This window comes from Rhinolophus sinicus, linkage group LG01, assembly GCF_036562045.2.
Source record: "Rhinolophus sinicus isolate RSC01 linkage group LG01, ASM3656204v1, whole genome shotgun sequence".
Lineage (NCBI taxonomy): Eukaryota > Metazoa > Chordata > Mammalia > Chiroptera > Rhinolophidae > Rhinolophus > Rhinolophus sinicus.
The window spans coordinates 207,700,448-207,714,446 of NC_133751.1; the positions used below are offsets into that span (position 1 = coordinate 207,700,448).

Here is a 13,999-nt window from a genome sequence, read left to right on the forward strand (position 1 = left end):
GGCTCCCCAACAAGCTGGGGTGAGAAACGGCCCTCAGCACACGGCCCTCAGCCAGCGGCATCTCCACGGATCCTCGTGGTGCGTGCGTGGGCAGCGGCGTCTCCAAGGGAACCCAAGTTTCCCCACACTCGCGGTCAGGGCGCCGGGACCGCTGCCCCAGCAAGTCCCTTCCCCAGGCCGAGAATGCGGGCCGCGGCGCGGACTGGCTGCGCACCCTGGGGCAGCCAAGGCGCACACAGGCCCCGGAGCCCCCGGGACTCCCCGCAGCGGCGTCCTCACCTCCTGGGAGTGTATCGAGGGTAAGACTCACCACCCGCGCCCCTCGCGCCCCGGGAGAGATCACGCAGTCGGGCGGGGCCCGATCTCCACGCTAAAGAGCAGACAAAACACGGTCTGCTGAGCGCAGGGCGCGGGGCGGCCAGAGAGGGGCCAGAACCCGGGGTGGAGGCGCGGGCGGCACGCAAGGAGCCAGGCCTCCGGGGTGCCAGCCGCGGCCAGGGCCGAAGGGGGAGGCAAAACTGAAAGTGCCGCGCCGGGGGGCGGGGGCGGCCGGCGATGGCCCCAGAACTTGTCCGGCCCCCGGTGGCGGCGGCCAATCAGCGCGCCGCCCTTGCTCCTGACAACTATTTAGCAACCCAGCCCGGCTAGAGTTTCCAAAAAAGTTAGAATAACTTCCTCTCCCAGAGACCTCGGTTTTGCACAAGCCGGCCTTGAAATCAGAGCCTTTCGAACAACTCGGAGAGCGTGCGCTCGGTGACCGCGGGCTTGGCCAGGGGCGTGCGCTCGGCGCCCGGCGCCCCGAGCCCCACGCGCGCCGGGCGGGCGCCATGGAGGAGGGCTCCAGCTCGCCCGTGTCCCCCGTGGACAGCCTGGGCACCAGCGAGGAGGAGCTCGAGCGGCAGCCCAAGCGTTTCGGCCGGAAGCGGCGCTACAGCAAGAAGTCGAGCGAAGATGGCAGCCCGACCCCCGGCAAGCGCGGCAAGAAGGGCAGCCCGAGCGCGCAGTCCTTCGAGGAGCTGCAGAGCCAGCGCATCCTGGCCAACGTGCGCGAGCGCCAGCGCACCCAGTCGCTCAACGAGGCCTTCGCCGCGCTGCGCAAGATCATCCCCACGCTGCCCTCCGACAAGCTCAGCAAGATCCAGACGCTGAAGCTGGCCGCCAGGTACATAGACTTCCTCTACCAGGTCCTGCAGAGCGACGAGATGGACAATAAGATGACCAGCTGCAGCTACGTGGCCCACGAGCGCCTCAGCTACGCCTTCTCCGTGTGGCGCATGGAGGGCGCGTGGTCCATGTCCGCTTCGCACTAGCGCCGCGCCACCCACGTCCGGACCGGCGCGCCAGGGTAGGTACTGCGCGCGACGGGCGCCCTCCGCCACGGGGACGGGCGGCAGGGCCTGCGCGTCCCTCCGCGTGGAGGCCCCGCGGGCAGCGGCGGCTTAGATGGGGTGCTCTTTCCTCCTCGCAGCAGATGGGGCCGGCTGGGCAGCTCCCATGTCCCAGGGACGCCCCTGGAGCCTTTTGCCAGCGTCCATGCAGAGTGTCAGTCGGGAATGGGCGGACTGGCGACAGTCGCGTTTTTCATCCTTGGTGCCGTGTGCGGGTCTGTGGTGACTGTCGGAGGGATGAACCTCAGAAGAACCGCTTGGGGCTGGCCGGAGGCAGAGAGATGGGGACCAGCTGCCCTTTGCATCCCTCAGAGCGCTGGCCGCCGGGGAAGCTGTCCCAGCCGGGTCGTGCGGGCAGTGGCTTCGCCCTCTTCTCGGGATGCGAACACCTACAGTAGCTCTCCCCGGCAGCTCGTGCAGGGCGTCCCAGCCTGAGCCTCGGCCGGCTTGGTGGGTTCAGAGGTGCGCACCGGCGGGGAGGGCGGGAGGACACGGCCCAGCGCTGGCGGCTCCAGGGCCAGTGCAGCCCGCGACCGCGCCCGGAGCGCAGGGGACATGTCCGAGGCTGATGTGCGCAGATCTCCCGGCTGAGGCCAGGGCAGACACCACGGCTGGTGACTCTGGCTGCCCGCAGGCAGGTGGAGCGAACCTTGGAGCTGGGAGCCTCTGGTCCCAGCCTTGAACCTGGAGAGTCTGCGACCCGGCGGCGTCCAGCCCCGCAGGGGAGCGCCAGGGGTCCAGGCTGGGAAACAAGTTTGGGAGGAATGGGAGCCGGTGCAGGCCAGCCTTGAGCAGGAGCAGGCAAAAGGGACACAGCTGCCTAGACCACTGGAAGTTGGGTTCTCCCTGGAAGAGTGCTGGCGGCGTCTGCACCGGCGCCTGTTCACCAGACACCTTGGAAGCCCCTTTAGTCAGCTGTAAGTGCGGAGCGCCGTCCTTTCCAGAAGACTGTGGGGCTAGTGGCTCTCGCGGGCAATGGAAGGTGCAAGATTTACCTGGCGTGGGGGTAAAATCCTTCCTATTCAGTGTGTTTTAGTTTCTTGCTCACCTTACTTTAAAAAAATTTCTTTATTAGTATTATTTTTTTTTATAAAAGTCTCTGCTTCGCACAGAAGGAATTTAGATTAACCAGGAGCATGAAGCCGCCCATTCTCCCAACCATATCTATTTCTTATTTTATGTGGTTCCCTAATATCTGCACATGGTTTCGCTGTGCCCACGAAAAGCTGATTTAGCACAGGTGGATTTCATTTTTTTTAATTTTCAGTGCCACTGAAAAGTCTTTGAAGAAATAACCCTTTAAAGTAATGATCGTCTTATAGGTCTTTAACAAACAATTTCAGCAGAGAATAACTTATGGGAATCTTCCCTGATCTTTGTCAAAAACAGATGGAAAGTGTCCCCATCACATATTTCTCTAGGAAAGAGAGTTTGGGTTGGCTGAGTACTGAAATGCTGCAGTGGGGTAATACATTAATTCTGGGTTTTGCTGCCTAAATTATGAGCTTCCATTAGTCAATTCCATTCACCCTTTTATACCGCCCATCGTTTACAGCCCATCTGAAACAAGAACAAACAGATGAGGAATGTCGTCTTTTAAAAACATACGCGTATAGCTTTGTTTAAGGAAAATGTCAACAGAATTATCAGTAAGATTTTCCTCCAGGAAATTATTGAAAACAAGTACCAGGAGATATACCTTAATGCAAAATTTAGTAGGATCACTTAAAATTCATTACAAAATAACTGCATGCCTAAAACTTAGAGAATCAGACATAGGTCACAATGAAGGTTTATATAAAATAAAAGGCAGTACCTGTAATAAATAAATGATGTGTTAAGAGTTTGTTTGGGAAAATCTTTAAAATGTAACAGCTAACACATTCAACTGGAGAGCAAATGATCTATATGGGGGCCCATTTATTTTTAGTTTTATGTACTTGAACATAACCAACTAGTTCCAAAAAAAACCCCGTTTCTTTAGGCAGATAGATACCCATCCTCCCCAGGAAGAGAAGGGTGACATGGGAGTAGTAGATACACCAATGATTCTGGACGCACCTTGTTTTTTTTTTACTTATCAGGCATATTAGGCAAACACTTTGTATTCCATTAATCTCTCTATAAGTACAGTCGGCATTGGTTTCATTTCCCGAAAATGTTGCTAGGTGACATTTGTTATTTATTTGTAACCTTTTAAAGAAACATGAGTTATATGTTTCAGCAAAGAATCTCTAGACCTCACAGTAAATGTGAGATGTTTTCGGGTATGTGGAGAAAAAGCTGTGTCTGTACAAACAGCAGCAACAATAAAAAGCCTAAATTGTCCCTTGATACAAAGAGAAACCCAGGAAATGGTGCTGCTATTTATCCTGACTTTCTTCTTTGGCCTGTTATTTAAAAACACAGGTAAGCGGTAAATCAGGGATCTTTGGACAATCAGCTGGGTTCATCTAATTAAAGAATCTCCAAGGAGTTTTCAGGTTTTCATTAAATGCCGGAGGCTCAGGAGCAGGCTCAGAGGCACGGGCTTGGAGGGTGAGGGCAGGTGACCATTACTTATCGGACATTTCCCCCTTTTTGTCTGCTTTGTGGTTAAAGAAAACATCTTCTCTAACTTCTGCAAACTACGCACAGATTGTCAGTAGGTCACCATGCACAACAAACCAGTGGGGTTTTTTTTTTTCCTTCTGAGATCTTGTAGTTACTTTGGAGAACAGAGAAGGACAATGCTCTCACCATCCAGTGTGTGTAAGCCCTTTCCTCCCTCCTGCACACTTACTTCTTGGAGGTGTGTGTTAAGTTCTCTATTCAGAATGCTAGCTGGTCTCAAAAAAAAGCCCAATTAACAACCTGTGTAGAACGGAAATGCAGAATGTCAACAGGGCTTTTGATTGGTCAGAAGAAGTGGGGTGAAAGACCGAGGTCCCTGAATTATGACCACTGTTTTGTTATAAAATCGGTAAGATCCACGTTGGGGTTGACCTCCGTGCCGCGGATATTGTTCCCTTAAACATCAGTAACTATTCTCTCAACCTCACAGAAAGACAAGTGACCTGAGTGAGGGCTGGAGCCAGGGGGCTCTGAGAGTGGCTGTTGGAGGGCGTTGGAAATATAGTACGTTACTGAGCTTTTCTGAAAACGGTACTATTTTCATGCAAGTCTTGAGCCTGAAAGAACTCAGTTTCCATCATCCTTATTGCACTGTATTCTGCAGAGGCGCGCAGATGCCAGATTCCTTTTGCCTGGCAAAAAGATCATACAGTAACCTCTGTGTGACAGAGCATGATAACTCATAACTTTAGTTTAAATCTGGGCTTTAAAAAAACAAATATTTTAATAAGCCAATTTTAAAGGCTGAACTTTTCTGACAGTTTTTAAGCTTAGTATTTATATTAATCTATTCTCACTGGTGTCTTTAAAAACCCCGTGAAGGCACACTGGAATGTCTGTTTATATTTGTGTCTTTCCCTGGGAAAGGATAAATGTGCCGCAAAAACGCAAACCAAAGACAAAGCTCTCCACTAGCAAGGAGTTCACGAACGAGGCAATAAAATTCAAAGAAGAGATGAACATGTTACTGTAGCCAAGAAACAGAAAGCCATAAAGAAGAAATAGAACCTAAGAGATACAGACCTGGGTGCATTCAAAGTAAAGCCCAGATGGAACACGGAAAACAAAACTACACAGCTCCTTTTCCATGTGGTCACCTGAGTCTACGCATGTAGTAGAATTGTATAGAACCGAACACACACACACGCACACACACATGCACACACACATGCACACGCACGCACACACGCAGTGCATGAGAACTGGAGGCATCAGAATGAGGTCTGGCGATGGCAACAATGTCAGTTTCCTGGTTGTGATATCGTTGCTGTTTTACAAGATGTTACCGTCGGGGGAAGGTGAAGGAAGAGTGTAAGGAATCTCTCTGTGTTATTCCTTACAGCTTCATGTTAATCAGCAATTATCTTAAAACAAAAGGTTACTCCACAAGAATTCAAATTTTGTCTATATTCAAATGAGCAAATTATATAAGGAATTATTATGCCGTATCTCAGAATAATAAACTAAAAATATGTGTTGAGCAAAAATCTATTTTTTCTTGATGTCATTTGCATTGTTGCACTTCTTTTCAGGATGTGAGGAATCGCAACATATTTCCAATATGTAATTAATTAGAGGCTATTCCTTACAGTTCTTAGAGAGTAGAATTCCGGAAATCTGAGAGGAGATATATCAATCAATACAATTATTCCTATACTAATAAATAAAATATTTTTTCTTTAGGAAATTTTTACTTGAAACTGACACAACATTTGCTTTTAGGATACTAAGTCTATATTGACTTATATCACACACACACACTTCTAAAGCTAATAATTTATAAAAATTATTCACCAAGGAGTGGAGAGATTCAAGTTTTAGTATTTAGAGCTATAGCCAGTTAGAGGGAGATGCTGGGGGTGGTGGTGGTGGGGAGATATCAAATCCTAACCTCAGTGATGGTCATTTGAAATTAATATTTGTTTGTCCTAGGAACATATTTTGTGTTTTGGTTCAGCAGTAAATCTTTGAATGCAATTTAGGTACATTCAATGTGCCTTAATTTTATGTTTGTTTTCAAATGAGAGGCAGCGACATTAACGATGTGATTTTCATACTGATGTGAAAAACATACCGTGGGATTTTTCTTCAGTGAGTTCTAACGGTTGTCATGCTAGCAAGGAGACCTGAGTTAGACACTGGAAAAGCTAGCATGTACCTTTATTCTGACATGAGAGAGTTTTGTAGTGCTTAGTTGAAAATAGAGTTATTTTGAATCAAAACAGCGCTTTATATGCTTCGAATACCTGTATTATCTTGCGTTGTCTTACTGTATTGTCTAAGTAATAAAGGATGAATGCAACTGGATTGTTCAGAATAACGTAACTCTGTGATTCCGTGTAAGAGAGTCCGTGGCTGGGAGAGCTGAGTGCGTGCTGTCTACTGAGATTCTTAGTTATTGCGCAGTGCTCTACCATAATATCATTTTCCTCTGTTATTTGACCAGGGAACAGTTAGACGACTAGCTCCTCGTGGCGTCTTCTGTGGAATTGTGATTTTACTTCTCAGATCCTAACAGCAGTGCTGTTAAAACTGGGCACATCCCTCCCTCCTGTAGTTCAGAGTTTCTCCAGCAATTAAATGACAGACAGGGATGGATCTGAACTTTCAGTTATCAAATTCAGTTATTCTGGAAAATACTCTTTCTTCTTAAGCTCACATGCACCCTTTAAAAAAAGTAGCCATCGGCATTTTGGGGGCGGAAATTGTCAATTTAGTTATGTTGTCTGTTTCTCACTGCTTAATTTGGTGGCGAGTTCACATTTGTTTTTCTGGCCGTGAAGATCTGTGTGTGACTGATAGGAAAAAATTGGGCAAAAACGTTGATTTTTATTAACCCTTTGATGGCGACCAAACGTCAACCCCCAGCCGCATGGCTGAGGTTTGTGGTGTGGTCACAGCCAGAGCCCGTCCAGAGCGTCAGGCAGAGCAGCTCGCTCAGCAGTGCTGAGGGCGGGTTCTCCTCGCGCTTCCAGGGACAGGAGTCGGACCTTTGCCTGCCCGTGGAGAACACATGCCCCAACTTAGGTTGTCGTTGCTGTCCTTCTGTGCCGTACCAGTTGAGCTCCACGCTAGCCTTTCTGTTCAATTCTCTATGAGTATGTCCCTCTTCTGGGGAGCCTCAAGAGACTGTTGCCTGCTCCAGAGACAAGTGGGGGCTCCAGGAGGGGCAGCCTGTAAAAGCAAGCGCAGGCCGGGGCCTGGCAGTGTGGCAGCTGCCCGTGCATTTCTCTGTGGTCCCTACTTGAACACTGTAAGAGATCTAGAGATAAAGGGTGCGTCACAATTCCTTCTGTTCATCTCAGTGCTTTCAGTAGCTTTGCTTTGCAGGGGTGCAGAGGGATCGGAAGTCAAAGCCACGTGCCCTAGGTGAGTGGGGGTGCGAAGGGGCCTGTTACCTCGACAACTTTAAACTCGGCAGAGGAATCACCAGGCAAGCGAGCTAGCCTGCAGGGCCAGCAAGACCTGTACAGTTACCGGTCACGTCCAGAAAGGTTGTGTGATCTCAAAGTCCCATTCTTAATGAGAATCCCTCGAGAAGGATACAGTAAAGTACTTACCCGTCTCTTTGGGAAATGGACTTCAGTTAATGACCGCAAATTGGAAAGGAAACGAGGGAGGAAGAGGTGTTCTTTTGTTTCTCACACAGCATCATGTCTCTTCACACAATTGGGTTTGACTGATGACCAACGTCTTCACTGAAGATTCATTTTCCCGAATTTACATCATTCTAAATTGCATACTACATACTATTGGGTCCTAATGATTCTAACCCTTCAGAATACACCCAGCCAACCGATTTCCCTCCCTTTCGTGGTATCTGTGTGTGTAGGTGGGAACCTAAGGGAGAAAGACCTGACCCTTTGTGTGTTGTTTCTGTCTGGCGAGCCTTTCTTTTCCAGTCACTCTCCCTACACCCTAGGCCTCGCATCTACTCTTGTGGATATTCTTTCACCAAGGTCTCATCTCATTATTATTATTAACTGAAATCCATGTAAGGCTTCCTATTATACTAAGTAATAAAGGATGAATGCAACACCCAGAAATAGCTCCATCACACAGGGGCAGAGTACAAGCCATTGGCGTTCTCGGAGCCGAGCGTGTCAGGGCAGCTCAGGATTAGGTGTGCGGCCAGACCCTCCCCACCTGTGTGCCTGGTGGCTCATGCTTCCTCGTTGGCTCCCATGACTGTTTTCTAAGAAAATCGTTCCGTTGATACCAGAACAAAAGTGCCCCAATTGGATAGGAAACCTGATGTGTTGTTTTTGTTGATTTCTCTTGTGCAAATGACCTGCTTTGGTTGCCCCCAAACGGCATGGGGACCGTGGTGACTCCCAGCGGTGCATCCAGGGCTGGCGTCGGTGTCTTCAGTAGGCCTGGGCAGCTCTCCACACACACGGTGCTTATCTCGAGGTCCCTCGTGCGTAGTTGTGTAATAAAGGGGTGACAAAGACCACAGTGAGGTTTTCACAGGCAAAATTAACATAAGGCTCTTTTGCCAGATGTTACATTATTGCCAGTTCTAAAACTTACTTTAAGACTATGTTTTTTGAAGATACAGAGATTCTTTTAAACAATCAGCAAAAAGCAAGGACTGTGATGTTTTTATCTGCTCATTTCAAATATCGTTATTATGCTATATCCATTTTTGGTTTATTACATTTCACAAATGAACAAGGCCATAGAATTTCACTGCCAAGCAATTTAATCTCTGTGTGTGTCTCCAGCGACTGTAAATATTAATCTGTCATTTATAATTCATATTATGAAAAAGGTAACTTTTTCAGGAATGACAAATGAAAAGAGAAAATGAGGATTTGGACAGGAGAAGAGATATGTGGAGAATTTCGCAATGAGTGGGGCAGTGAGGGGGTCGTGTCCCCTTAAGAAGAGGACGGAAGGACCCAGGCTTGTGCGTGGCGTGTGCGAGGCTCTGCTGCCTGCTGCAGGCCCATCGCCTCTCCCTTCTGTCCCTCAGAAACCTGGAGGACAGTGGCTTATCCAAACAAGCCCCTGCCTGCCTTCCCAGAAAAATGACATTTTGTAAAAGTCCCACAGGGCCACCTTAATGCTGCCATAGTAAGGCCCCAGGCAGAGGCCACATGGGCCACAGCGGCTTACCAGGGACCTACAGTCCTTCGCCTCCTGTTTGTTCCCAGGTGTCCACAGCGCCCTGAGAGGGGCATCAGAGGCGGCCCAGAGGCGGCCCCTGCCACAGCACTGGGTGCTTCAGGTACCAGAGAAAACAGATCCCTAAGAGCAGGGTGGTCACCCCCCCACAGGGGTGGGGCCCTGAGTGACATGAGGGGAGCAAGAGGCAGGACCCTGCTGGCTCCACCCCTGGTGCTTCCCTGGACCTCCAGGCGGGAGGGCCTCGGAGCTGCTCGCCATCCCCCCTTCAGGTCACGCTGCCTGTTGTCTGAGCGGGAGCCCAGCGTTTGCCAAGGTTAATGAAAGGAAGTGATAACTCCGCATTTATTTCCTCCTCCTGGATTTCATAGCCGTAGATAGAGCCCTGCAGTCCGGGTACACGTCTGCTCCTCTGAAGACGGCCGACTTCCTGGAGATGGCGCCACCCCGAGGTCTGCAGGGGGAGCTGCGAGCCTGGCTTCGCTGAGAGAAGCCCACCTTGCACAGCGCCGTTCTGCGTGCGCAGCGGGCGGACTCCTGGACCGGTGATGAAACGTCCCTTTTGCAGGTGACGCCCGTCGTCCTCCTGGCTCCTCCCTCAGAAGCGTGTCACGTGCAGCGTCCTGAACCTCGCTCTTGGACCATTGGCTTGAGGTGTACGTTTCTGAAAGTTACGGCAACTGCCGTAGAACACTGATCACATAATCTCACTTCTCTAACCAGGAAAAGGAAGGTGAAGTGAGGAGACAGAAGGCGATGCAGGCGCCATCGGGGTGCGCCCTCCGCTTTCTTCTCCTGGGGTCGTCACTCCGGGGGCCAGTCCGTGAGTTCTGCCGGCCGCGAGTGCCCCTGACGTCACCTCGCAGTGTGGCTCTCCAGCAGGGACTTTGCAGTTGACTGAAGTCGTTGTTTCCAGAATAAATCACATGTCACTCTCGCCCCCAGGAAGGCCCTCTGACAGGGCATTTTTCTCTTTGGGGAAATTTTAATTAGACAGAAACCAAAGGCTGTTGCCTTCATAGGAGCAGGCTAGGTCCCCAAGTTCATCTACCAGGTGAAACCCGTTGTCTTGTGCCTGGGGATCCACGTCCCCAACGAGACTTCACTGAAGTGGAACACGGAGCGGACAACATTTTTCTGCTCTTGGTCCTATAACTGTGTGTGGCCTTCAGGAAGGCACAGCCTCTCTGGGATTCGGTTTCCTGACCTGGAAAGTGATGGAGAGTTTCTGCCAGCCCTCCAGTTACGAAAATCCTGAGCCAGTGGAGGCCAGGCACTCCCTCCAGGTGTATACCCCACTGAATTGAAAGCAGGTGTTGGCACACCTGTCCGCTGTTCACAGTCGCTAAATGGGGCACTGACACGATGTCCATCAGCTGAGGAATGGATAAGGGGTCGCCGAGTAGCCGTACGGTGGAGTGTCACTCGGCCATGAGAAGGGTGAAGTTCTGATTCCTTTGTGACCTTGCGATCATTGTGCTAAGTTAAAGGCCTCAGACACAAAAGACCAAGTATTGTATGATTGCATTTAACTGACATACCCAGCGTAGGCCAAAGTCAGTCCGTGGTTGCCAGGGACCAGGGCTGGGAGGGGACATGATTGCTTCATGGATATAGGATTTCTGTTTGGGGCGATGAAAAAGTCCTGGAACTAGATAGGGATGATGTTTGCACAACAGTGTGATTTAATTCCCCTGAATTGTGTACTTGAAAATGATAAATTGTACATTATGGGTATTTTACCACCAAAACCCAAATCCTGTGACTCAGCCCATGGGCCTCTCTGGTAACCGATAGGCCTTGGGGGTGGAAGTATTTATTATAAACCTTCAACTTTTCTCCACTTTCCAGAGATGATCTCCAGTTTACCCACATGACTCAGCGCTTATCAGATGATTTTCATCTAGTCAAGCCGTGCTTGTCTAAAAGCATTTTCCTTTCGAAATCCCTTTCCTAATGCAGTCATTAAAAAAAAAAAAAAGTTCCCCAAACAACTCTGATAGCACACTGTTTATTTTGCCCCCTCTGGTTTTAGGGGCACGCAATGGCACCTGATGGCACCTGATGGCACCTATGAAGCCTGTCCCCGATAGACTGAGTTTACACCCTTTGGGGGGCTGGGGACGGGAGGGAACGGCCTGTTTCCTCACTGCTGCATTCAGCCCATCAGATGAGCATCAGCTTTCCCACCTCGGTGGTGGGGGGCGGGCATGAGGATGGTCAGCCATGGGCTCCCTGAAGCCAGACCGGTTCAGGCTGCTTCCCAGGCTCAGAGGCCCTCGAAGGATTGAGGCCTCCACCAGGGACCCGATAATCCCTGGAAAGTGGGGCCTCTGGCTCTGGGCCACTCTTCTAAGCAAATCCCTCCCTGTCTGGTCCTGGGAACAGAACAAAGTACAGTGAGTGGGCAGCGTGACTGGCACTGTCCCCCAGAGGGGGACACTCCTGGGAGGAGGGTGACACAGATCAGGGCAAGTGGGTGGTTTTCTCCCCTTTGTTCTTTTTCTCTACTTCCCCCACTCCCCACCCATCTGTTAACCTTTCACATGTTTCCTGAGCCACTGTGTCCTGGGGACCCAGACAAGAGGGAAAGGCAGGAGAGGGACTGGCCCGGTGTTTCCTCAGCCATGATTCAGCTCTGTTTCTTCCTAAAGCACCGTCAGCCACGTGGTGTTGTGCAGCCAGCACTGAGACCCCAGAGAGTGCAGCGGGCTCATGGATGTTTGTTTTGGGAATCCAGCCAGAAGGGCCCAGGAGGACTCAGAAGAAATCCCAAAGAATCTGACTGGGAAGGGCGAGTGCCGAAGACAAAGGGGCACTGGTTGCTGCTGTGCCCGCTCCTGGTCCCCTGGTCCCGGCAAAGACACCCACCAGGGAGGGGGACAGACTCCCACAGCTGCTGAGAGGGCTCCAGAGGGAGACAGAAGGGCAGGACGCTGGTTGCAGGCCGCTCCCCTCGTTAAGGTGTGCAGTCCACCTGATGGGAACAGGACTCCCCCACAAGCCAGACTCATCTCGTCTCATCTCAGATCCCCATCCATCCATCACTGCCGCTGGTCCCCCTGCAGCTGCAGAGCAGACACACTTTGATTCATTAGCCCCTTGTTCACATTTGCAGCCCAGCAGAGCTTTCCCAGGGGACAAAGCATCCATGTCCACCACTGCGTGCCCGGGACCCTGGGACCAGCATTCCCATCACGACAGCCCTTTGTCCAACTCGTCTCCAGAAATGTCATCCACGTGACATGAGCTAAGTTGGCACCCCTGGGGGCACAGTGCCCCCCACCCCCATCCTTCTCACGTCTCTGAAGCTGGTTGGGCGTGGGTATGACCGTAGTCCCCCACTCACCTCCTCCCTTAAAACAGCTGGCACCAGAGCTAATAGAAACCCAGGTTTCCTGGTGAATCCCAGCAGATGCCTTGGTTTTGCCCCATTGAGGTCCCAGGGCCCCGTCCAGCAGGGGTCATCTACAGTGTGTGGCCCCACCAAGGATGGAACGCAGAGGGATGCCTGGGTTACTGTCCCACACAGCCCAATGGACCACAGTGACATGGACTATTGTCCCTTCACAGCCTTTGGTTCCCAAAGCTGGTCGTTGGAGCTACAGCAAGGACAAGTTGGAAAGAAAAAGACTAACTCTGACTGCATTAAAAACTTGAACTTCCATGCACCAAAAAGCTCTGATAATCAAAATTGTAAATGAACCCGGAAGGACTTACAATCTGTGTTACATTGCGTCAATACTCTTACCTAGACAAAGAACCCTTAAAAATTCAAAAGAAAAAAGACAGTTACCCGGTAGAAAATAAGGGCAAAATATATGAACTGACCAAAGAAGAAATTCAGATGGCCCCAAAATACATAAAAGGTGTTGAACTTCAATGATAATTGAGAAATCAAAAAACAAAACGGGAGGAGACTATTGTTTATTAAATTGGGAAACTATAGAGAGAAGCCCAGTATTGAGGAAGGTGTGGAGAACCAGGCTGTCTTAGCCCTGCCAGCAAGCCGGGACATGGTAACATCTTTCTAAAGAGACTCTGATAGGTGAGAAAAGGTTTAAAACTAGGAAATACCCTTTGAGCGAGTCCATTTTCAGGAATTATCTTGTGTGAATAATGGCAGATCTGCCCAGCAACAAGAAATTCACACTAGCTTTGCTAATATTGGCGAAACATTTGAAATATTGTGGGAAGTGGCTTGAATAAATTGTGGTCCATCCACCTACTGGAACACTAGCTATGCAGTCAGCAAATTTTGTGTCGTAAACATTTAATAATGCTCAGGGAATGGTTACACAGTGGAACAGATCACGTGATCCCAGGCTGAAAACCCCAAATGTGAAAATGTGTGTGCTTGCATGGGTGTGCGTGTCTAGAGAGTGAGGAGGGAATGTCTCCAGACCAAATTGTAAATGAAAGATTTTCCTTTCTTTGTTACTGCTTTTCTTTATTTTCCGAATTTTCTGCAAATGCGTGTGTGACCGTTGCAATTTGAGATAACAAGCCAGTGTGTTTCAAAGGTAGGGTCGGGGGTCATGGCAACCATCTCTTCCTCTAGACTCTGGTTACGCTCACCCCAGAACCACAGCAGTAAAGCAGTGCTCTTGCAAGGCTTCCCCTCCCCCCCCGCGCCCCCCCCCTCCAGAAATGCCTTCATGGAACCTTTATTCAATGTCACAACTTTGGTTATTACTGAAGTAATACAAGGAAGTGGCCTCACATGATATGATACACCGAGGGTGCCAAAAGAATGTGTACAAGTGGACACTTTGGTCAGCGTTGCTCAAGCAGTAGTTCGCCGTAATCAGAAGTGTCTGGACGCTGATGGGAACCACTTTGAGCACCTCTTGTCTTTGCAGAAGTCC

At 50.1% G+C, this 13,999-nt stretch overlaps 1 protein-coding gene across 3 annotated transcripts in view; it reads left to right on the forward strand.

Moving 5' to 3' along the window:
* The first annotated feature begins 654 nt into the window (after positions 1–654).
* Positions 655–13,999, forward strand: part of TWIST2 (twist family bHLH transcription factor 2) — a 45,282-nt gene continuing 31,937 nt past the window's right edge. The window contains exons 1-2 of one of the 3 annotated variants that reach the window (XM_074316000.1): positions 655–1,345; positions 9,503–11,219. In XM_074316000.1, the coding sequence (XP_074172101.1) occupies positions 828–1,310 (483 nt within the window). In that variant the 5' untranslated portion in view covers positions 655–827 and the 3' untranslated portion in view covers positions 1,311–1,345; positions 9,503–11,219. Of the gene's footprint in view, positions 1,346–9,502; positions 11,220–11,785; positions 13,371–13,999 lie in introns of those variants that run through there. The other 2 variants (XM_019711658.2, XM_019711657.2) reach the window with 2 other exon arrangements.